At 43.6% G+C, this 25,628-nt stretch overlaps 1 protein-coding gene across 3 annotated transcripts in view; it reads left to right on the forward strand.

Moving 5' to 3' along the window:
• The window catches only part of syt14a (synaptotagmin XIVa), a 28,774-nt gene extending 4,633 nt beyond the window's left edge, over positions 1 to 24,141 (forward strand). The window contains exons 2-9 of one of the 3 annotated variants that reach the window (XM_015970460.3): positions 2,038 to 2,085; positions 8,122 to 8,274; positions 9,214 to 9,423; positions 17,089 to 17,360; positions 17,444 to 17,893; positions 18,359 to 18,548; positions 18,982 to 19,038; positions 22,553 to 24,141. In XM_015970460.3, coding sequence (XP_015825946.1) covers positions 2,038 to 2,085; positions 8,122 to 8,274; positions 9,214 to 9,423; positions 17,089 to 17,360; positions 17,444 to 17,893; positions 18,359 to 18,548; positions 18,982 to 19,038; positions 22,553 to 22,866 — 1,694 coding nt within the window. In that variant the 3' untranslated portion in view covers positions 22,867 to 24,141. The remainder of the gene's footprint in view (positions 1 to 2,037; positions 2,086 to 8,121; positions 8,275 to 9,213; positions 9,424 to 17,088; positions 17,361 to 17,443; positions 17,894 to 18,358; positions 18,549 to 18,981; positions 19,039 to 22,552) is intronic. The other 2 variants (XM_015970461.3, XM_054741472.2) reach the window with 2 other exon arrangements.
• The last annotated feature ends 1,487 nt before the right edge of the window (positions 24,142 to 25,628 follow it).

Raw genomic sequence — 25,628 nt, forward strand, 5'->3', positions numbered from 1 at the left:
TGTGATTCATTGTTTAGCTCATTGTTTTATTATTTAGACACTAAGAACTAGAGGTGCCGAAAAAATCGATTCAAGTCTGAGTCGGGATTCTTATTTATAAAGATTCAGAATCGATTCACAAAGATTCAGAATTGATTCCAAGACTCAAATGTTTGGCATGTTACAGGTTCGAGATGCACTTTTTTGATCTTTGTTAGGAGAGTCAGTACTCCGTTTACTTTTGTGGTCCCATAAGTTGAGATGATTTATGATTGAATCTGCTGATAAGAGGGCACTTGAATGTAACTTTTTTTCCAGACTCAGAAATCTGAGATATTCTCATATTTATTTTCTAAGTTGATAAATGAGTACTCAGGATTACTCATGTAACTTGTTTCTACACATACTTGAAAAGTATTTGACCGTATTACTTTCAAAGCTACTGTTGGGTAACTACAGATTTGTTATATTTTACAAGGTAAGCAAAAATAAATGTTGCCTTTTGGTCAAAAGATTGCTTCTGTTTACAGTTTTAGAATCACTTTATTTTACATTATAAATTTGCATTTTTGGAGCATGACCAGTTTAAAGTCAAATAAAAATGTAGCTTTAACTAACTTGTACAACAAAGTAGTTCATCCTGGAGCTGGCACTCTTTGTTAATACTGATTGTGAATCGATTTAAATTGAGAATCGAGAATCGATTCTGAATCGAATCGGCACCCCAAGAATCGGAATCGAATCAAATCGTGAGTTGCTCTAAGATTCACATCCCTACTAAGAAGGTTGGGTGGTGGTGGTTCGCTGTCCGTGGTCCTGAAGAGTCTGTGGTCTCTGATCAGCTACAGCTAGCTGATCAGTACTGATCAGAACATGCTGATCCCAAACTAAAGAAATCGGGTCACAACCTAAAAGAGTTTCTGTCCCAACCCAGACGTCTGAGTGAGGAAGAATCAGACCAGATGTTTCCTGATGCTTCACATCGGTCAGAACCACCAAGTTTCTGATGAGCTGTTTGGATTTTTGTTCTATAATTTTGGTTTGGATCTTGTAAAAAAAAACTAAATAAATTGTTGTGATGAATCCGGGTTAAGTCTGACCGGGAGCTTTGATTTTCCAGCTGCTGATGGAACATCTGGCGAGAAGCTTGATTATGCTTTTGATCCTAAACTCATTTCCTGACAGGATTGGGCCCGACTTCCTGAATCACAGCTGCAGGTTCTGTTCGCAGCTCGAGTCGATTTAATAGGAATGAGATGAATTAATCTCAGATTTAAATGTTGTTGGAGAGGCTGGATCAGTGTCACATGATCAGGATGCTGATAAACACCTCAGTTACAATGAAGATAAAACTTATCATTAGGCTAGTTTAACTTTAGTTTTGTATTTAAACTCAATAGGTTTCCCGAACTATTTATTAGTTTATTATTAATTAGCAGAAAGTCCCTTATTCTGATTTTTAATTCTTAGGTCATTGAAACTTTACCTATTTTTTATGTAATTATTAACATTTTGAGTCAACATTTTGGTGTGTTTACAACCATGACATCACTATGACATCACGGGTTAAACAGCTTTCTGGGTTCTGTTTGGTCCTGATGGAGGTCTGATGGACCTCAGAGACCAGGAGGATCTCAGGGTGAAGTCTGCCTTAGAAAGCTGTTTTATCTGTTAGTAACCCAAACACAGATGGACACTGGAGTAAGCATGAGTTCAGGGTTTTATTTCTATTTTGGTGATTTTTTTTATTAGACCAAGTAAAGATTTCCTTTAAAATAGCGATTAAAAACTTATATTAGTGATCAATAGCTTCATATCCTCATTTATTAATTTGAGTCATAATTAAACTTTTGTTTATTGTCTGTTTGGTAGTTTTTCTTTCTGATAAACTCACTGATGTTCTGTTGGGACTGACTGTCCCCACCCCGTCCCTGTCCTCCTGTCTGTCGTCCCTCGTCTCCGTGCGTCTGAACCTATTTAAATGTGTTTGAGCTGTTTTCACGTCTGTCTCCTCCCTCCGTCACACCGTGGCTCATTAAACCTGCGTTGTCTTTGCAGGTGGCGATCGTCACTGTGGAGTTCATGAGCTGATCTGCGTCAGAAAAGGTAGGGCAGATCAGAGCCCCGCCCCCTACACCGTGCCGCCGTTATCACCGTTAAATGTGCTTTTGTTTTAACACTGGAGCCTGGGGTTATTTTTATATTCATCAGTGAACTTCAGTGGTGATGTTCCAGGTGACAACCAGCTGAATGCTGGTGGCTCCTCCCCCTTTGGTTTCCCAGATACAAGATAGAAACTTGCAGAAGGAAGTAATCGTGTTAAGAAAAAAGTTTAAATGTTTAAAAAACAAATTTATTATGAAGAGAAAAAAATCCAAATCTTGGGAAAATTATTAAAATTCTAATGTTTAGAAAAATTTTATGGAAAAATATTAAAATTGAATTGAAACAACATGAAAAATATCAGAAGGGTAACAATACTAGTATTTATTATTATTATTATTATTATTATTATTATTATTGTTGTTGTTGTTTTTGTTGCATAATAATAATGTTATTATTATTATTATTTATTATTTTAACAGGCTAAAACAATGGTTGCTCCAACAACAATGGTCAAACTGTCTGCTTGACCCTTACCAATCAAGGTTCAAAAAGGGCCACTGCACCGAAACTGCTCTGTTAGCAGTGACTGAATCCTTAAAAGAAGCTAGAGCGACTGCCAAATCCTCAGTGCTTATCCTGCTCGACTTATCGGCTGCATTAGACACTGTCAACCATGGCTTCCTTTTGTCCACACTCTCTAGCATGGGCATCACAGAGAAAGCACACACCTGGCTTGAATTGTACCTCACAGGACGATCATTCAGTGTATCTTGGCTTGGACAATCCTCTACCGTGCACTATCTTGCCAAAGGAATCCCCCAGGGCTCTGTACTAGGACCTCTTCTCTATGCCATATACACCACCTCACTGGGTGAGATCATTCGATCACATGGCTTCTCCTACCACTGCTATGCAGACAACACCCAGCTTTATCTGTCATTTCCACCGGACGACCACACTGTTTCTGCACGAATATCAAACTGTCTCTCTGACATATCAAAATGGATGAAATCCCACCATCTCCAACTCAACGTCTCTAAAACTGATCTACTTGTCATCCCAGCAAAACCATCCATACAGCACAATATATCTCAATCCAAAATGACTTCCTATCTCTGGCTCCTTCAAATCTGGGTGTTGCGATTGATGAACACCTGACCTTTAAAATCATGTTGCCTCAGTTGCTCGTTCATGCCGCTTTGTGCTGTATAACATACGAAAGATCAGACCATACCTTACACAACATGCCACCCAGTTCAAACTGCTAACACTAGCATACAAAGTCCGAGATGGTACGGCTCCCATCTACCTGAATCTTCTTGCAAAGGTTTATGTCTCGGCCACTCCGGTCATCACAGGATCGTCGGCTAGCAGTGCCTACACCACGCTCAGGACAATCCAAACTCTGCTCATGCATTGTTCCACAAATGTGGAATGACCTTCCAAGCACTACCAGAACAGCTGCTTCCTTTTCAATTTTCAAGAAACTCCTGAAGACCCTGCTCTTCAGAGAGCATCTTCTAAACTAGCACCCTCCCTGCACCCGTCCCCCCTCTCTACTGTCCACTCCTTGTTCCCTCCTCTCCATGACTGATGTCAAGTTGTTGTTGTTGTTGTTGTTAGCCTCAAGGGCAACATGCCGATTATCACTTTTAAGTCGCTTTGGACAAAAGCGTCTGCTAAATACATAAACATAAAACACAAAAGATAACCCCCCCCCCCCCCCCCCCCCCGGGAAACGGAAGTTAGCAATTAAGCTAAGTTAGCATACTAAAGCTGACTGAGGCTACTGCATCACCCTGCAGTGCATGCTGGGAACTGGGGCGTATTCTCTATTATTGACAGCTCCTTCGTGTGGACACGTAGCTCCAGGGTTTCCCCCAGTGCTTCAGAAGCCTGGCGGCCCGCCAGGCTTTGCTTGGTCACCCGCCAGGCTAAGCGTCATGCCCCGCCCCGCTGTCCCTGATCCTACCGTGTCCGCTGACACGAATGGCGCACGGCAGTGAAACAAAAGTAGGGCCCTCCATCAGCTGATGCTGGTGAGAAACAGCAGCGGATCGTGTGCACGTGCACACTTTTCCGTGTGAGATTTCAGATTCATTACAGTTGTCTCTAATGTCCACATCTTATAGTTGTTATAGTTGGTTAACCGCCCCCTGAGCGTAGACGTGGTGTGTTTTCATCCAGTATGGTTCTGGTTCTGGTTCCGGTTCTGCAGCTGCACCATGAACAAACTAAGATTCCTGTCCTTAGACTTTCAGCACGCTCACATTTAAACAAACAAACTAACCGGTGTGTGTGTGTATGTGTGCGTGCGTGTGCGTGTGAGAGCACAGATTTGTGGACACACAGTGGTTGTGTGTCGGAGCATGGTGTGAGTGTGTGTGGGTGCGCTGAGAGTTCTGTCTGTTGAGTGTGTGGGCTGCTTTGTGGTTCTTTGGAGCTTTTTGACATTGATCAACCGTTAGCAACCGTTTCCATGCAGAACGAACTAAAAATGGACACAAGTGTGTCGGAGCAGACGCTGTTGCAGGACTTACTTTAGTTTTCCTCGGCTGATGAATATGAAGCCAGCGGTCCGATGTAGTTTTCAGGGATCAGAATCTCCTCTGAGAGGTTTCCAGTCCTGCGAGACGAGCCGACGACCTTGGCGTCATCGTTCGAACTCTAAACAATCCATCTGCTTATCTTCAGCCTGCTTCCTGTTTACAGCAACATGTTGGCTCAGCTCAGAACATCAGTGTGTACAGAAGCACTGGAGATCTGTCAGGGCCGGTTTCAACCCCAGATCAGACCAGACCAGATTTTTTAGATGAACTAGAATCAGATTGTTATAAGTCTTTGGACTCGAGCTTCAGAAACCCTGAGATCTGAGTTTGTGGGAACCCAGTAATGTTATTACCGTGGTCTGTGTGAAGAGAAAACAGCAGCAGTGACCTCTGACCTTTGACTGTTTATTTACTTACAAACATTAAACAATATTTTTTGCTGTTTTCATGTAAACAAACATGATTCTGTCATCTGGTTCTGAAGACCAGAACCGTCGGTGCTACTTTACCCTCGCCTTCATCATCAGGAGCAAGTTTAAAATAAATACAAGATGCAAACATTTTATTTATAATAAGCTGCGTTTTATCTGTTTGATGTGACATTAATAAAGAATAAAACAAAGTCTGTTTTGTTAATGACTAAAATCGGATCAGACTTAATAAAAAGGGCTTTAGTTCTTTGTTCTTATGTAACGAAGTCGGAGTGAGGGGAGTCTTCCGGTGACTCATCCGTCGGACCCACGCTCCGTCTCTAAAGGTTATTACCGGCGCTTTAATAAAAGTCCAACATGGAGGCGAGACCACACAGCTCTCGTCTCCTAAAGAGGCTTTTGTCGTTTTAATCGTGCAGAAACAAACGGATCTGGTGAACAACGCTTAATCCTTTTCTTCCCAGAACAGAATTCCTGCTGCTCCGTCTGCGCTGCAACAGACTCCCTGTAGGATTACACCTCCTGCTTCCACATTAGGAGGCGACAGGAACATTCTCCCTGAAACAACAATGCAAATGTTAACAAATATTAACATTGAATATGTGATTTTCGCTTCTGTAGGTGTGAATGGGTGAGTCTGAATCACCGCTTTGTGTTAAAATCGCTGTTCTTCACTTAAATTCCTACTTAATGTTCAAATCCCTGAAGAGGAGGAAACCTTCAGGCTTCCGTAGAAACTTCTCTGCTTTTCTAGCAGATCAACCAGGCAGAAGTTTCATTTATTAGCGTATTTAATTAGCGTCTCTCTGTGTTTAAAACTAAAGTTATTTACTTCTCACCCAAACGGCCTGAAGCTAATCTGTTTAATTCTAGTAATTTAATCTCATAATTTTTTGTTTTAACCACAACTAAGCAGCTCAGCTCTGCCCCCTGCAGACATAACTTGGTTTCGGCAGCCGACCTGAAACAGGAAGTCTGTTTCCAGCTGAGTGGGAAATCCTGTTGGATAATTATGAGCAGTGCTGGGAATAACGCTATTTAAAATAACGTTGTTCTTTTTTTGGGTAACGGAATAATCTAATTAATTACTTTTCCCACTGTTGCAGCGCCGTTACCGTTACTGGGGACGGAAGGTTGTGCGTTACTATGTGCTTGTCGAACGTTGAGCAGCAGTGTGAGGCTTTCTGACCGCCACACTTCAGCTGCAGCCAGGGAGAGAGAGGTGTCGGTAACGCACTTACAAACACGATGATGATTGGTCGGGTGGGCGGAGACCCACACGGTCTCAGTCGCTGCCTGCTGTAGACACAAAAGAGCAGTGATGGGAATAACGCTGTTTAAAATAACCGCGTTACTAAAAAAATATATTTCAGTAACGAGCAAACTAATTAAATACCGTCTTCTTTTATCAAAACGTCGTTTCTGTTACTGATAAGAAAAAGCGTTCGTTAAGCAGCGCGGTGTGTTGAAGCTGTCATCAGCTGATCAGGAGCTAAAGAGGCAGATGCTTTCATCCAAGCGCATCACGGCCGCGAAGAACGAGGAAGACGTGATGAATAGTCTATGGCTGCAGGTGCGGATCTGCAGCCGTGACCTTCTTAGCGGGACGTCCTGAAGGTCCGCTCACCTGTTCACCGCTCAGACGTCCTGATCTTCTACCTTCCTAGATCATCCAGCTGTAACCTGATTCTGATCATGTCTTTAGTCCCGCTGTAACACTGATGCATCAGTCTCAGACGCCATGGAGCTCAGGTGTTATTAGAGCTACCTGTGTGTGTTTACCACCCAGCTTCAACTCTTCTGTGGTTGGGTCTGACCCAAGTTAGTAAATGTAAGTCCTCCATCAGGCTTGTGCCTCTTCTAGTGTCATTTTAAAGGATTTTATTTATTTATTTAACCGTTACTAGATTATCAGCAACAGAAATGCTGCTAAAACACACAATTATGTGAAGCTGGAAAAATTAAAATGCTGTGCTAAATTACATTCATTTCTGTAATTTAACTAGACTGAGAGACCATTTAAAGGCTCAGGAACCTTTACAGGTGTTTCTATTTGCAATTTTAAAATGTAGCTGATTGGGGTCTTGTTAAATATCACACAGTGACCTTTTAATAGTCTAGATTAGTGTAATGTTCCTGTTAGTAGTTCCTCCTGTTAAGTGCTTATTTATTTAAATTATTCAGGTTTATATAAAAACATTTGGACACACATTTTATTATGTTCCAGTCATTAGTCATTTATATTTCACTATTGTAGTAATTATAGTAAAATAAGTAAATTCAATTAACCCATTTTTCTTGCATTCTTTAATGAAAAAAGTAACTAAGTAGTTATTTTTCTTGGTAATTAGTTACTTTTATAATCTTGTAACTCAGTAACCGAGTTACTTTTTTCACAAAGTTAGTAACTATAACTAATTACTTTTTAAAAGTAACTTTCCCAACACTGATTACGAGTCATCCTAAACCAGCAGCTTTACAGTTCAGCATGAAGAGATGAGGAATATTTAGTAAAACAAATCGTGAAGACGTTTAGGTGTGATGTCGTCTGGCCTTTAACCCACGTGACTTTCACTCTGATTGAGTTTTAACCCCTGAATCACAGTTTCTGGCGTTAAAAACAGATTCTGGGGTCCGATCGGGTCCGTTTGGTGCTGAGAACAGATGCCTGATGAAGATGAGGTCACACGTGTTGCTGAAGGTCATGCGTGGTTCCGGCTGGTGGAACGTGCTCTGCTGCGTCTTTAATGACACCACACCCAAAAGAGTCTGCTGCTGTTGCATTTAATGGGATCTGACTCAAGTGTGTGCAGAATTTGAAACAGTTGTGCACCTGAAACCGTTACCGTGGTAATCTCACATCCTCAGGTTCTTATGTCCCTTTGGGTTAGAGTTAGCTAAAGGTGTTAGCTTAGCCTCTGGGTGTAGGCTGAAGCTTAGAAACCATCTGAAGATGCTTTCCTGGCTTTAGGTGGTAAAACAACATTAGTGTTGGAAAACCAGGTTCAGGGTTGTTTTTATTTTTTTAAACCTTCACTTGACTTTCTGTGTCCCAGTTTCTCCAGAGGTTCTGGGTTTTCTGACCGCCATCGGGCTCTTCATCATCCTCATGACTCTGCTCTTCTGGTACGTCAACAACAAGTTGGGCCTGCAGAACCCGCGGAGCCTTCAGTGCCTTGATGACTTCAGGAAAAACACAGAGCTGCAAGGTGAGCCGCAGAAAAGGCTCTGCTAGTTTTAACCGTAACAGGAAAAAGGCTCGGTCATCATGGGACACACCTGGTTTATTCTGCTTTTTGTCTCTGAAAAAAAAAGAAAAAGAAAGAAGAATACATTCATTTAGACTTCATTCTGGGATCATAAAAAACAAGACTGGTGTTTGCTTTCCCTTCAGATGAAAATTCCCTGTTATTTATTTTCAGAATTCAGTTTTTATCCTCTGAAGTTTATAGAGCTGCCGTTTAGTTAGGAGAGCTTTTTAAGTGACGGCCAGGGAAAATGTTTAAGATGCTTAATATTTGTCCTTGCATGATCCATTATTACAAATTAAATAATTAAGTATTAAAATGAATTTAAATAGAGTTTGAGGCGCAAACGTGTTACTTTTACAGCTCTGCTGCCCCCTGCTGGACAAAATCTGCAGCTGCAGGTCAGATTTCACTAATGTTCAAACATGTAAAATAAAACAAATACAAATAATATATGAGGTATTTAAAAATGTATAAAAACAATTAGATGAAGACTTTAACCGAATATCAGATCATTATTCAAATATTCATTTATTTGATCAGTTAGGTGGTTATTGGGTCTCGGGTGTTTCTGCTAGTGGTCCCAATATCCAGAACCGGTTTGGTTCCTGAACTCTTTAAACCTTTCCATTCAGGAGTCTTTAGTCCTGGAATCATGTGCTCTAGTTTATTAGAAACTAAATAATATCCTGGTAATAACCGTTACTACCAGCAGCAGTAATGGGCGTATGTTAAGACCTTCTCTGGTTTTAGCACAGTAACTTTTACTACTCTTCAGCCATCATGAGTTTAAACCTTCACTGATAAGAAGTTCTAGGAGTTCGGTTCAGATTCTTTTGACTCCGCAGTTGCAGGTCCTGCATCTGTCCACCCGATGTCACTCATCCTCTCCTCCTACAGATAAGGCCTCCGAGGCCGACCTGCAGGACTCATCGGACAGTGAGGATGAGCTGATGGGTCAGTACCAGGAGGCAGTCAGTCGCTCCCAAGGCCTCCGTGGAGGAGCCTGTCACTCCAGACTAGGAGGTTTCAGCTGGGAGAGCCGACAGAAGTACAGCCCCCTGACTGCTGAGTATGACGGCTACAGCAGTGAGGCCTCAGCCGACGACGGTAGGTCCTCCACAGATGTAACAGATGATAAGACCTGATTCTTCCTCATCTCTCCACCCGAGGGGAGAAAAGGCCCAGATTTCTCTGCACCCACAAACACAAAGCCATGCAAGCTGTCAGTTATTCCAGAGAGGTGATCAAAGCGAAGCTCCCGCTCAACACACTCCGTGGGAGGGTTGAGAACAGTCAACTGTCTGCATAATCTTCACAGCTGCAGCTCCTTTTTCATCCTCAGACGTCGGCTCCCAGACTCCTCAGCACCCCGCTGTTCTCGCCAACCTTTCATTAGGTTTATTTTGGTTAATTCAGGTCCAGGGAGATGAGCGGCACTGGCCTCTTTAGATCGTCTGTCCCTGGAGGAGACCAGAGCATTCCTTATTCCTCTAACATCATCAGCTGAGTGTCCTGGCCAAGTGAACATGTGTAAGGTTGTCACGGTAACCGGTGTAGCGGTAAACCCCGGTAAAAGAGTTGACAATAATAATAGCCGTCTTGTTTTTAAAAAACTATATTATCTTGGTGGATTACCGTGGCTGTGGTGTAGGCGCGGTGACCCTTACCAGCCACCGTATCATCTGCTGAAGTTGCCGGCGGCACATGCGCACTTTGTTGTTTACAACCAAAACTTTCTTGAAGCTAAAGCTGAAATAATGGCCAAAGGAGGAGACGGCAGCACTCAGGACATTTTTTATCCCTCAAAGAAGACAAAGTGGGAAGTACGGGCATATTTTAGATATTTGAAGAATGCAGAGGGACAATTGATAGAAGACGCTATCCTGTTTGCAGCACGTGCAGAAAAAGTGTCTGTGAAAGGCAGCAACGCTTCAAATCTCATGACACATCTGCGTGACCATCACCCACAACTCTACAGTCAACACAAGGCAAGCTAACGTTAGCGTTTTAGCTAAAATGCGTGATCCGAGGATTTGGGTTGAGGGAGAATGCAACGAGTCGCTATATAAAGCAGCCGCAGCGCCGCTACCTCCATATAAACCGTGTCGCGGACACCGCCATGTTGAAATGACGCTATGCATTACGGGGCTCCCAGGGGCAGATAAGAGTTGGTCTCTCTCCGAGAATAATTATGAATTTAACAATGATTACTGCCTGATGACATTTTCCCCACATCTGCAAAGCTCACTGGAAGGACACAAACCGAGGACAATATTTTCCTGATATAGGGTTTATTACTCAAGTAAGGGTAAAATAGTATCTGATAAGAAGGCTACTTGAGTACTGAGTATCATCTGATCTAATATTTTTAAAATGATGACATCAAACAGACAAAAAATAAGAAGTTATGGGCAAATATTGGTATTTTAAAGACTAAAGGGGAAATATGTAAACAAATAAACAACATAATTACAACATAACACATTGTAGGCAAAATTTAGACACAAACTGAGGACAATATTTTCCTGAATACAGGGTTTATTTAGTTGTCTGAAAATGTAACGCGTTTAAAAAAATACCACGATAATACCGAAAACCGTGAATATTTTGGTCACAATAACCGTGAGGTTAAATTTTCACACCGTGACAACCCTACACAGGTGCGGAGTAAGGTGAACACAGGTGCAGAGTAAGGTGAACACAGGTGCGGAGTAAGGTGAACACAGGTGCGGAGTAAGGTGAACACAGGTGCGGAGTAAGGTGAACACAGGTGCGGAGTAAGGTGAACACAGGTACGGAGTAAGTTGAACACAGGTACGGAGTAAGGTGAACACAGGTACGGAGTAAGGTGAACACAGGTACGGAGTAAGTTGAACACAGGTGCGGAGTAAGTTGAACACAGGTGCGGAGTAAGTTGAACACAGGTGCGGAGTAAGGTGAACACAGGTACGGAGTAAGGTGAACACAGGTACGGAGTAAGGTGAACACAGGTACGGAGTAAGGTGAACACAGGTGTGGAGTAAGTTGAACACAGGTGTGGAGTAAGGTGAACACAGGTACGGAGTAAGGTGAACACAGGTACGGAGTAAGGTGAACACAGGTACGGAGTAAGGTGAACACAGGTACGGAGTTAGGTGAACACAGGTGTGGAGTAAGGTGAACACAGGTGTGGAGTAAGGTGAACACAGGTGTGGAGTAAGGTGAACACAGGCGTGGAGTAAGGTGAACACAGGCGTGGAGTACGGTGAACACATGTGTGGAGTAAGGTGAACACATGTGTGGAGTAAGGTGAACACATGTGTGGAGTAAGGTGAACACATGTGTGGAGTAAGGTGAACACGTGTGGAGTAAGGTGAACACAGGTGTGGAGTAAGGTGAACACAGGTGTGGAGTAAGGTGAACACAGGTGTGGAGTAAGGTGAACATGTGTGGAGTAAGGTGAACACAGGTGTGGAGTAAGGTGAACACAGGTACGGAGTAAGGTGAACACAGGTACGGAGTAAGGTGAACACAGGTACGGAGTAAGGTGAACACAGGTACGGAGTTAGGTGAACACAGGTACGGAGTTAGGTGAACACAGGTGTGGAGTAAGGTGAACACAGGTGTGGAGTAAGGTGAACACAGGTGTGGAGTAAGGTGAACACAGGTGTGGAGTAAGGTGAACACAGGCGTGGAGTACGGTGAACACATGTGTGGAGTACGGTGAACACATGTGTGGAGTAAGGTGAACACAGGTGTGGAGTAAGGTGAACACAGGTGTGGAGTAAGGTGAACACGTGTGGAGTAAGGTGAACACAGGTGTGGAGTAAGGTGAACACAGGTGTGGAGTAAGGTGAACACAGGTGTGGAGTAAGGTGAACACAGGTGTGGAGTAAGGTGAACACAGGTGTGGAGTAAGGTGAACACAGGTGTGGAGTAAGGTGAACACAGGTGTGGAGTAAGGTGAACACAGGTGTGGAGTAAGGTGAACACAGGTGCGGAGTAAGGTGAACACAGGTGCGGAGTAAGGTGAACACGTGTGGAGTAAGGTGAACACAGGTGTGGAGTAAGGTGAACATGTGTGGAGTAAGGTGAACATGTGTGGAGTAAGGTGAACACAGGTGTGGAGTAAGGTGAACACGTGTGGAGTAAGGTGAACACAGGTGTGGAGTAAGGTGAACACGTGTGGAGTAAGGTGAACACAGGTGCAGAGTAATTACAATCAGACTTCTGAAGAAAAAACCAACAGAGCTGGTGCAGCTACTGAAAGAAAGAAAACATCACGTTTGTAAAAATCTGAGACTAAAATGTTAAAGCTGCTGCCAGTGGCTCATTAGGGTCACCATGGAAACCACCATTGAGAAAAGCTGTTAGAATCTGACGCCTAAAACAAATAAACATTTATTGTAATAAATGAAAGTTTAGAAATGGTTGATTTAATTTTAGTGGGTTGGTTTCTATCATCTCTGCTTCGTGCCGTCTGATTGGTTCTGCTGGGTTCTCCTGACGTTCTCCTGATCCATCACAGTTTAAAACACCCTCTGGAGGGGATTCAGCTGGAAAGCTGAAGCCTTTTATTTAACTTTTTCTAATGAAGGATTTCAGAGGCTGCAGCGTTTCTGGTGTCTTTAAGTCACACAATGATTTTCCATCACTTAGGAAACAACGATCCGGTCCGGAGGAGAAGTGGAAACTTCTGGAGCTTCATTATTTTCTTTCCTGTGGTTTGATGGCTGTGGGTTTCTGTGCCGGTGAGCCGTTGCGGTCAGCGCCCTCACGCCAGCATCGCCATTAAAACACGTTCTATCAAAAGAGAGGAACAATTTCAGAACCCGAGACGGATCGGTTCATGATTCTCCACCACAGCTGAAGGATGATCATTTCATTAACTTCCAGCAGACGGGCTGAAAGCTCCGAGGTGTTTGTGATAGATTCCCTCAGCTAGCTGCTTGTGTCTGCTGGAGTCTGAAGAGCTTTATCCCCAGGACAAATGTTTTATACATGAGGAAAACTGTGCCGGAGCCGCTCCGCTCAGCACAACCGAACACAAAGAGCAGAACCAATCAGAAGATCTGAGGCTCGTCCGGACGCCTTCTGCTGTCGGCGACTCACTGTGACCAGTGGAGGAAGCTGGAGTCAGAGAGCAGCAGGGGGCCGCGCTGCTGCAGACCTCCACTTTTATTTATCCGTTTGGTTTTAACGGTTTTCCGCTCGGACGCCTGCAGGAGTAAACCCGAAACAGTTTGTTTGTACAATTAAACTCTTGATGTAAGTTCAGTTTCAACCTTTAAACGTTATTTGTTGTTAAGACTTTTTGTTCTCAGAATTTAAGGTTTCCATACTAAACCATATTGAATCCATCCCCCGATCTCGTCTGCAACACTTTTATTAACAGTCGGATTCCGTTAAACACATCCCTCACCCAGTCGCACGTTTCGTTTCTCACATGGTGAGCGTGAGATCGAGCGCCTCTGAGGTGCTGAAAGTCAAATCTAATAAAACAACACGCGCAGGAATTAGAAATGATCTAAAACTTCTCAGAGGGATGTTCCTGATGTTACCGAGCTAGCGCTTTATCTACCGTACCTGCAGGTTTTAGTCCCTGAAACCAATAAGTCTCTAAATGATGGAGGCGGCTGATAAAACACATTATTACCTAAGTCTTATTATTATTATATTACTATTTAAAAATCAGCAGGAATGGTCAGAGTTAAAGGGTTGAACTAACAACTATCACTCTTAACCTGATGTAATAGTTTTTCAAAGGTCCCCCCCCACACACACACACACCCACACCCCTTCAATTGCAGGAACGAGCACTTCTTGTTCCCAAGAGTTCAGTTTTATGTTTTTAACCCGTTTTTGGCACCTTTTGTGCTAATATAATGCTCCCACATAGCTAACAAGTTAGCATGCTAGCTAATACAGCGTGGTGTTTCAGTAATAAAACATCAGGCAGACAGTAATCCAGGAAAATGCCACAAACCGATCAAAGCACCCTCGAGTCGAGCGTGACCCGAGCCTCTGCAGACTCTGCATCCTTTGCCAAGGCAACCAGCTCAACCAGCCGACAGAGGACAGGCTGCGTTTATGGACAACAGGCTCTTCACATAACCAAGAACGGAACCAAACTCCAAACAGAACTTGCCAAACAAGTCGTTAAATGAGATTTGTATAAAAAAAATAAAAAAAATTAAAAAAGCAGAACGTTCTTCCTGTGACGACAGGCAGCCCGGATCTGACTTCACTTCCTGTTCAGCTGCTCCAAACTGAACTCGTGATTCGTGCACAAAGAGGGCTATGTACAGATGGGGGAGGGGCGGTCAGAGGGCAGTTTGATGGATGGATCAGGAGCCAGTCATTAAGAACCAGTGTTGGGAGTAACGCGGTACAAAAGTAATTAATTACTGTAATGCATAGCTTTTTGCTGTAATGTGGTAATGTAAGGCATTACAGGGAAAGAAAATGGTAATATTTACTCAGTACAATTGTCAGTAACGCGGTGATTACAATGCATTTTTAAACCCAGAATCAAGATGTGGGTTTCCTAAAAATTCAAACTGCAGGAAGCCTGAAAACAGATCCAGTATCCACATATATGACATCATTTATGGACTCAGTTTTGCGGGCATTCTGTGAGCAGAGAGGACGCAGCGGTAATGGCTCAAACACTCCAGCTGCGTCCTGCGCGCGGCCGCTGTTATATTCACAAAATCGCTCCACCAAAACAAAGTCATTTGTTTGCGATCGTTTATTTCAGCCCATATTCTCTGGTACTTCATGTACTTTTCAGCTGAGTTCATAATCTGTGCCCCGGTGATTTCAACTCATTGCTGCTGCAGCGCAGTTAAAGCTTTTTTATTTTTATTTTTGCATTCGGTAGATCCCTTTGGCTGATTAGTTAGAAAGTAGGAAATCTAGGAAACAGTTTTTCTGGAAAACGGAGAAAACATGCAGCATGCAGGACGGTTAGAGAGAGAAAGGGCAGGAAATTATTCAAATGAAATCAAGAAAACATAACAAAGTGCTTGAAAAGAAAAAAGTAGGTAGATTTATCCCCAATACACATTTTTACCAGTGAAAAGCAATAATATATAAGCATTTAATATTTATACATGTGATAGAATCAGATCACCCCAGAAGTCAGTCCCACATCCAGGGCCGTATCAAGGCATTTGGGGACCAAGGCAAATATAGGCTTGGGGCCCCCACCACCCCACTCCCTGCTCAGATGGCCCTATAAGATGGCAGCGTGCTGAGAGTACAGATTGTTGTTGCTTTTATTTAATAAACAATCATTTGAAAGCACTGTTATTATATCTGACTGTTTCTAACAGCAATCCTAGCTCAGACACCACATCACCTTCCACATATATGTCATGAGCTCACTGAGCGTCACATGACCAGATTCATACTGAAGTTGTTTTGGTGAAAGTAACTTAAAGTAATGCAAAAGTAGTGTAATGCCTTACATTTTAAAATCAGTAATATTGTAATGTAATGAATTACTTTAAAATGAGGGTAACAAGTAATAAATAATGCATTACAGTTTTGAAGTAACTTGCCCAACACTGTTAAAAACAGGACAGTCGCAGTGATTGGATGAGTTTTTTTCAGGATTGTACGTTCCGGTGGTGATTAAATTATTCCTTCTTTTGACTCAACAGCCTGTTTGGTCAACTTCCTGATTAAACTGGGATAAAAACAAAAAATTTAATTTCTCCTTAACAATCACCAACAACATATTTCAGTGTTTGTTGATCATGGAGGTTTTTATCCTCTAAACATGTCAGATTAAGTGATTCATGTGTGTGTGTGTGTGTGTGTGTGTGTGTGTGTGTGTGTGTGTGTGTGTGTGTGTGTGTGTGTGTGTGTGTGTGTGTGTGTGTGTGTGTGTGTGTGTGTGTGTGTGTGTGTGTGTGTGTGTGATATTTATGCCGGTTCACAGACAACAAAAAGCTGTTATTCCAGTTTCAGAAGGCACAACAAGCCAGCAGAGGGGATGAAACCGACGCGAGGCTGGGTTAGACGTGAGGAGGGATGGTAACCATCCCAATTAGAAGGCTGGAGAAAAGAGCAGCGCTTTTATACGGCAGCTTCCATCAAATCAACCGCCCCCGGCTCAGCGGGGAAAGAGCTCAAAATGGATCTGCTCCTTTTATCAAACCCTCCATGACACTTAGTTATGACTCCTCTGCCTCCATCCTGCCGCTGATGTGTGCCACTTTGAGCTGGAGCCTCGCTTACATTATTAAGAGTAAAAGTTTCAAGAAGTTGGAAGAAAGGTGGAACAATGTGCCGGAGGAAATTACGTCATCGCAGTGTTGACTTTCTTTTCCCAAAGTTAGGTTCTTCTCTGCCTCTCCAGCTCCGCTTCATCTTTTGTTTTCTTTGTTGAGGCCGGGTTTAAAGTGTTCCTCGCCCGGGTCCCCGGGGGGAGTATTTTCATCCGCCGCTCAGTTTTTGAGAATTAAAATTTTACAAGGAGGGATTTCAGAATGCAGCCGGCAACATTTTCCTTTAAAGGTGGAACAGGAACATCCGTCCTGATGCTCAAACATTTCTAAAGGTGAGACTTGAGTCAGGGTTTAGTTTGGTTTTAGTTAGATTCCTACATTTGCAGAGATGACAGATGGAGGAGAGTCTGCAGGACTTTAGACGTTGCTCCGGGTTCTTTTGTTACTCGGTCCTTTTGGAACCGGGCAGGATGGGTTGCTTTTTGAGCTCGTTTAGCCCACTTCAGAATGTCGGACAGCTCTGGGTTCAGTAACACTCTGATTTCCCTCCAAACAGCCAACTGCATCCAGAGGATGAGAAGAACGCCGCCGCTGGACGAACTGCAGCCTCCTCCCTATCAGGATGAGAATGGCTCTCCGAGGATGTCCTGTACTCTGTCAGACCTGGGTGATGCCAAGTGCGACCTTTCCCAGACCAGCGGCAGTCCTCTCCTCTCCTTTGGGAAGTGCCTGAGCGAAGGCAGCGATGGCCAGGAGACCGAGAGCTACTTGAACAAAGGCTACGAGGAGGACGTTCCCAGCGACAGCACGGCTGTCCTCAGTCCAGAGGTAATCCCCGGTGGTGAGAAACTCAACCAGATGCTCACTGTGAAATTTTTGTCGCGCTCTGAGGTTTTCTCTGGTGTCTGCAGGAGATGTCGGCCCGCGGGTCAGCTGCGCGGCTCTCTAAAGGTTACGAACCAGATCCCATCGCTAAATACGGCACCCTGGACGTGGTGTTTGACTTTGACTCTGAGGAGCAGCAGCTGACTTTGACCATCATGGCAGTGACCGACCTACCCTCCGTCAAACGCACGGGGAACATCTCCTGGCAGGTCCACCTGCTGCTTCTGCCAACCAAAGAGCAGAGAGCGAAGACTGGCGTCCAGCGGGGCCCGTGCCCCATCTTCACGGAAACCTTCCGTTTTTGTCACGTGGAGTCAGAGATGATCAGCAACTACGCCGTCCGCTTCCGGCTTTACAGTTTGAGACGGATGAAGAAGGAGAAGGTGTTTGGAGAGAAGGTGTTCTACCTCACCAAGCTCAACCTTCAGGGCAAAATGTCTGTTCCGGTCATATTAGAGCCCTGCTGCGCGCTGCCGGTGAGACCCTGACCCCTCACCAACCGCCCTTCTGGTCTGCTCTCATCAGACCGAGTCTCATCCACAGCCTCAGGGTTTGCTCTTCAGAGAACAAAACATCTTCACAGCTTTTTAAGTTTTTATTTTACATAAAACGAATCCCCGTTTGAATCCTGCAGAGGAAACGGCCTGAGCGTGTTTGCCGCCTGGGTCTGTAAACCTACATCTGTTTGATTTTGTAGCAAAAGAACAAGATTAAAGATTTGTTTTATATGAAGTCCCTGAAACCCGTTTAGAGTTGGTGCCACTGTTGAACCAAATAATAGAGCGTAACCTTCAGTCCTGTTTGAAAGTGAAGGGACTGAAGCTGAGTTTTTCTCTTGAAGCTTAAATCATTAAATAACGTGTTCTCTCTGAACAAAGGTGGCAAACGTCTGTGGTGATGAGTCGTTCACACTGACGGTGAGTGTCTGCTAACATTTCCAGGGCAGCGAATCCCAGGTCAGCCTCTCGGATATGACTTGCAGCGAAAGCGCCTCGTCGTTCCAGTCCGTCAGTCAGACCACCACCCCGGAGATCCTCGTCGGCCTGATCTACAACGCCACGACCGGACGCCTCTCTGTGGAGGTCATCAAGGGCATCCACTTCAAAAACCTGGCTGCCAACAAGCCACCCAGTAAGTTTCCTAAAGCGTTCTGTTGAGTAAAGGACGAATAAAGTTTCTAGTGGTTGGAGGAGTTTGTGTTTGATCAGTAAAGGTGATAAATCGTTGGGTTTATTACAATATCGGAGAGAGAAGGAGGCGATCCCGAGCTTTTTACTTTTCCCAGTAGGAGATAGTCCAACTATCTCAGCTTCACCCCGCCCCTAACTTCACCCCCTGGTTCTGCTCCGTTTCCTGGTCCTGGTCCTGGAGATCTGAGCAGCAAGTTCAAACAAAAAGAAAAACCTCCTCTTGTTGAACTTTGTGCATTGCCGTTTTTGGCTTTCTGACCCTGTTTCTCTTTCCTCACATCTGTAATGTCTCCTCCTGAAATTCTCTCACCCTACAACCTTTTTGACATCTTGGTCCGTTGTTTTTCTTACTGCTGTCCAACCCTTGTTGTCAGACGGGCTGTTCTGTTGTCTAAAACACTTGATAGGTGGACAGGTTTATATAATCAGAGGTGAGTCCTCTCCTGCCTGCTCCGCTGGCCGTGACCCTCCTTATACATCTTCATGGATGTCACGCTTTACAAACCTATCTCCGAAACCGGAGTCCCACACAGAACTGTTTCAGGCCTCCTCTCATTTTGGCTTGTTGGTTTAAAAATCTGCCTTTTCTCAGATATTTGAACAAGAAAAAGCATAAAATTACATTTATTTTGAACATGTGAGTAATTAATGTAAACAAAGAAAATATCAAAGAAACAAAAAGTTGTTTTATTACTAGAACAAATCAGGCAAACTTCAGACTCTGAATTCATTTAGACTCTTTTATCCCAACTGTTTTTAACTCAATATCGTGTGAAATATTCAGATTTCGTGTAAATGAAACCCATCTAGCGCCTCATAGAAAATCTGTTCATCGTCAGAATGACAGGTGATTAAATCACATACACGTCTTGGTGACATCTAGCCCTAAACGCTGCTGATCCTGGCACAGCAGGTGGTAATAATCACACGTTAATCCAATAAGCTCTGATCCATGAAGATGTTTGCTTGTGTTGAACACGTGTGGTTGATGGTGCATGTTCCCGTCCTTCCCCGTGTGTGTTTTTGTTTCTCAGGAACGTTTTCGTGCTGAATGCATGAATGAACGGGGCTGTTGTGTGTCATTAACGGCCAGCTTCAGGCCAACGGTGCATGCTCTGGGTGTGATTTTACATTTTCAGCACCGCTTCCAACACACGAAACAGAAAAAGGGACTTCTGTGAAACTCACTGTCCTCATTTATCGTCACGTATTCTCAGCTAATAGCTAGCTGTCAGAATTTGTTTGTGCATCTGTGAAAAGCATTTAGTCTTTAAATTGTACCCAGAAAATAGTCACATCTGGTAACGCTGAAGAAACCCTTTGTGCTGAATCCTCGCCAAGGTTCTGATTTACTTTGTGCGTCTCAGAAAGTGGGGAAGGCGAGATGCGGAGCACTTTCAAAGCTCTTTTTTTTTCTGTCATTTCAAAACAGTAGCGAGCCGACGAGTGGAGTCGATCATCAGCCGCAGCCCCTCTCATTCAGCAACAATACCAAAGAGCCCTGCATCCCCGCTACTGACCACTTAAGACGTGCACGGCTCCACGGAGCCCATTCAGCCGCCGTCAGAAAAGAAATCAAGGCTGTTTTTTTCACTCTGCTTTTATGTCAAAGAGAGCAACTGAATGTGTGATTCAAGGCGTTGGAAAGCAGCTGGCACTCGACAGCATGAAAGCCTCCGCGGCTCATTCAGTGCACCCCCCTCTCCGACGGGAACATAATACGCCGCATTATTGCAGCGTTTGGTTTGCAGACGAGGGGCGAAACACTCTCGGAGGCATTGTGATTGCCTCTTTTCCTCAGCTCGATTTACGGCTTCGGCGTGGAAACGAGCCGCGAAGAAGGAAACGCCTGAATCCGTCGTTTTAACTGGCTTTAAAAAAACAGACTCATCGTGATTTATTGTTTATCTGAAACGTTTAGATTTTCTTAAACAGAATAAAACTGTAAGTTGGTGCATTTTTAGTGTACTGCGTGTAGTACTTCTAAAAGCATACACACACATTATCATTGTGAGTACGTAGCACCAGCGTTACTTGTGTGCAAAAGTTCTAGGCAGGTGTGGAGTTTGTGTCAGCGAGTGTAGACGCTTGGCTCCATTATGGGAGAAAATCAAGATTATTTATAATTATGATGTTTTTCACACAGTTTATTATTGTACGGGTTCACCTTACTTCCATCCATCAGCACAGTTCGTCTTGAAAACACAATGTTTTATGTCTTAGGGTGCACATTGTGTTTTCAATCAGGTTCTCAAGTGAAGAATTTGGTTTGTTCCCCAAACATCTGATGCATCAGTTAGAACCTCCATCTATTCTAAAACCAGCCATCAGAGATGTTTTTGGCTTGCTTTAGCTTCTCCGAGCTTCTGTCTCGGTTGAGTTTGACCTTTGACCTGAAACACCCGACCCCGTAGCAGGTAGCCCAAGTTTAAAGCTCCTGTTTCAGATGAAAACCATCATTAGCTTCACCGGTGAGCCGGACTGCATCTTAAAGCTTGGTTCATGCTTGACACATTCACTTTCTGCTTGGTGATGCGGCTCGCGGATGGAACGCGCTTCACAACTCGCAGCGTTTATGGTTCATGCGGCTTGTCTCTGCGGTGAGCCAATATTCTCCCAAACTGTAGGGGGCAGCATGGAGCTCTACGGCATGCATCCAACACTACACCATAGTAGAAGTAGAAATTACTGTTTAAAACATGGCATTTCAGCATTTTTAACAGCGTCCTCGTCTTTTCCGACAGTGCGAGCTATTTCTCTCCAAGAATTATTAACAACATGTTGATCACGGTGATCTCTGAGAGCTGAATCATACAAATGTCTGTATTTACGAACCTCTGCCATACTAGTTCTTGCCAGTCCGCCATGTTTTTCCACGTCCGACCATCCGCGTGGTTAGAAAATTTCCTAGGTGCGCGTTGCGGAAACTTTGGGCCGTGCGGAGGCGCGGTGGAGGGGCGTGGTTGTTAAGATGATGCAATTTCGCCGCGTGGAGCCGTGCGAACCTCGCGGACGCGTCAAGCATAAACGAAGCTTAAATACTGAGGGTTTTTTTTGGGGTGGGGGGGTCTGTGAATGCACCGTTGCTAAGCAACATTAAACAACTCTTCCCACTTTGGGAACTCCCAAAGCCAACTTGTCCTAGCATTAGCAGATCCTCCCTGTGGAAGTTTTTACTTCCAGAACGGGAGACTAACTCTCCCAAAGACAGAGAGAAATCCGACACTGAAGGTCTGAGACCGACGGAATCGGCTCTGAAACCAGAATCGTGGTGTTTCTGACTGAAACGCCGTGTCGTCTCTGACTGTGCAGGTGTGTCGATGAGAATCTGAGGTATTCATCGAATCGGATTCTTCTTATTTTTGTTCAGTTTCTATTTTCTATATTTATAAAAGATTTATTCCTTTATGGCGGTTTTCAGACCTGCCTGAAACTTTTGCACGGTGCTGTGAATCTCAGCTGGACCCATTAGAAATGGTGGGTTTGTATTCTGGTTCGGTTGCTGCAGGCCGGCTCCGAATCCAGCGGGTTTTTGGGTCGTGACTCGGCTCCTCCTGCAGCTCTGAGCATTTCCGTCACTAACGGAGAAAATCCGTTTTCATCTCTAACATCATCGGGTTAGACACATAGCTGTTGCATAGCAACAACACGTAGGTAACTCTGTTCCCGCTCAGCTGCTGTTTGATCAGGAGGAAAACCGCATCCTCTGTGGTCAGAACCTGATGTGTGAAACATGAATCGGGGGGAACTGGGTCAGCCTGCTGCAGAGGAGACGCAGCTGCAGCAGCATTTGATTCAGAAGAAAACTTAAAAAACATTTTCTGTGATGATTTTGCACAAAGGATCCGTTAGTCTGTAGAGCCCGATCTAGGAACTGCATTTAAATCTGAATATTTTGTTTGGACCTGTTGTCCCCCTGATGCTCTGAACCTTCTTCTCGTTCAGATACGTACGTTAAGCTGACCTTACTGAACTCCATGGGCCACGAAATGTCCAAATGTAAGACGTCCATCTGTCGAGGTCAGCCCAACCCCACCTACAAAGAGACGTTTGTCTTCCAGGTGGCTCTCTTCCAGCTCTCCGATGTCACGCTCATTCTATCCGTCTACAACAAGCGCAGCATGAAGCGTAAGGAGATGATTGGCTGGATTTCCCTCGGCCTGAACAGCTCTGGGGAGGAGGAGCTGACCCACTGGACCCAGATGAAGGAGTCCAAAGGACAGCAGGTCTGTCGCTGGCACAGCTTGCTGGAGTCCTAGCAGAAAATTCCCAGGAGGAGAACTGGGAAGATGAATGAGAAGGGAATGATCGGCTCTCGCAGCTTCACGTTGTGGAGCGTTGTTGGTAAAATCTCTGACAGGTGGGATTAGATGGTGAATGGTCCAGTTCCTTCATGTTTCTGTAGACCCAGGTCCAGATCGCACACGTTCTAAGTTCTACGGTCCTGGCCGTCCACGGATGGAGCCTTCAGCCCAACGGTTAAAATCTTCTCAAGTTTTCTTGTCTATGACTAATTTCTCAACTTCTTAAGAGTTTTAGGTCGTTTTATGGGAACAGTTTGGTGTAAATCTCATCATGAAGGCATTACATTTAAAGTTTGGTGGACTAAAAAATTAATTATTTTCTTTATTTTATGGACGTTATTCAACCAATCGATCAATTTAAGGTTTTGCCAAGTGACTAGTTGTTTAAATCACGACTTTTTATTACAGCAGACAAATGTTTAGTTCTCAACGGGCGAATCCGGCTCACAAGGCAAACCTAGCCCCGAAGCTGGAATTCTGCCACTTAATTCACGCCGTATCTCGTTGGCGTGTGACTGAGAGCTGCAGCCTGAGCTGCTGTCGAACTCTTCCGAGGGTTGCTCCATCAGCAGTGACGGTTTAGCACGGCATGCCTACGGCAGTTATGTGGTAGGGTTAGGGTTAATCGTACCACATAAGGAGGTTTAGGAGGTATCGTAAGTGAGTTTAAGTGCGGCTCAGCGGCTAAAACCAGTTTAAGTCTCAGCAAGCCTTCAGGCTGATTCAAAGGCAAAGGAGGAGCAGAAAACCTCTCGTGTTGTCATGACAACTGCAGACAAACTGGGAGGAGTCTGGTGCTGGTTTTGCTTTGACTTAAAAGTAAACTGACACGTTTTATTTTGAAGGAATGAAAATGACTAAATCCATTCCAGTTGGTGAGGACAAACACCGTTTTCCTGCTCTGGTGCTAAAATGTGAGCTGTGGCTGCACGCGGGGGCTGTCGCCTTACGCCATCACGTTTCACGCTTCTCAGAGTGGCACACACACCTGCGTATAAAACCACAGAAAGCACACACACACACCATTTAAACCTCTGCGAGTGAGGGAGGATTTCACGTATACACTTCAGCTGATTTCAGAATGTCTGCAGGTGAACCAGTTGCACTTTTAGCTTTTAGCCACTTGTTTTATTTGCAAACACACTTTCCTGTGCCTGTGGTCGTGGTGAAGGTTGTGTAGTGTTTACAAAGTGTGTGTGTGTTAAAACGGGGCTCTCTGATTGGTGCTTGTTGCTTTTTCATGTTGGATGTGTAACTTTCTGACTTATTTAGAACAAAAATCTTAACCGCCTGGTTCCATTTTATATAAATACGTGTTTTTATCTATTTTTATTATGAGGAAAGAATCTATGTAATGATTAAAAACCAGACATTTACCCTCTCTGAGAGCAATACGTTTGGTTCAGTGTGTCTGACAGCAGAAAAGTGACGTTACGGCAGTGTTTTAGGTCCCGTTTGGTTAAAAATAAATACATAATCTGAGCTGTGGGGTGAAACTCGGAAAACTTATAAAAAATTGAGATTACTGTTTTATTTAGAAGAGAAAAAAGTGGACAAACTATACTATAAAGTCTGTATTTTGTAGGAAGAAAGTCCAAATTTCTACAGGAAAACGTCGACCAATCAGGTTTTATTTTACAGCCGTTACCAAACTGACTTTTATAATGTTTCTTTGTTTGACATATTTTTCTGTCTGAAAAATAAATTCTATTTTTGATTTAAAAGATGGAACATTGAACAGCATTGATCCGGCTGCTCGGTAATCGGCTAACTGCCCTGGCACGGCCAAAAACCACAGCTATCGGCTAGTTTATCGCTGCTTGTGATTAAAGGCAAACATTTACATGAATAAAACTCAGTTTCTCTCTCGTTTTAATTCAGAAACAATTACAACAATAATAGTGGATCTTTCGGGATTAAAATCTTAGAATAAACTCTTCTGACAGCGATTATTAAAGTGTAAAAGTGTCCAAGTGAAGGCAAGAACTACTTGAAAGAACATCTGGATGATCTCTAAGGTACAAAATGGTAAATTTACTGGAATCAAACAAACGTTTTTATTATTACATTCCTTTTTTTCATATTAATGAATTTACAGTATTGAGGATTTTTAAAGTGAGGGGGAATTAAAAGTTTTTCCAGCAAGATTTAGACTTCCCACCGTTCGAGAACATTGGAGTTTTTTTGTTAAATACGTGGGATTTGAACATCCGTCTGCCCATAGCTCTGCATATATATTTTTTATCGGCCCTAACGTGTCGCCGTACGACGGAGCCCAGCAGAACTCGTCTCAACTAGTCCAGATGTTTTCTGACAGAACCAGAAGCACAGCTCTCCGTGAAACACATCTGGTGAAATATGACTCATTTATTTCAAATCAACCTGCTTCTTTTCATTTGACCTCATATAATTAATTACATTATGCTCAACAAAGTTTCTGTAGCAACTAATTTTTCACAGTGAAGAAATTTCTCTTTTATCTTTGTAATTTATCCATAAAGGATCAATTCTGACTGATGTTTCAGGAGTAAAAGCTGGAAAACCATTCAAATGGTTTAGAAATGTGAAACCTAACTCAAGAAAAACATCCAAACATCCTCGTCAGATGCACCGTTTGTTCTTATTTACCGTAAAAAATAAAAAACTTTATTCTTCAGACACAAACGGCTCTTTTAAAACCAGTAAAGGACAAAAACGTTCCTGTAGAGGTGAAAACT

This window comes from Nothobranchius furzeri, chromosome 18 (assembly GCF_043380555.1).
Source record: "Nothobranchius furzeri strain GRZ-AD chromosome 18, NfurGRZ-RIMD1, whole genome shotgun sequence".
Lineage (NCBI taxonomy): Eukaryota > Metazoa > Chordata > Actinopteri > Cyprinodontiformes > Nothobranchiidae > Nothobranchius > Nothobranchius furzeri.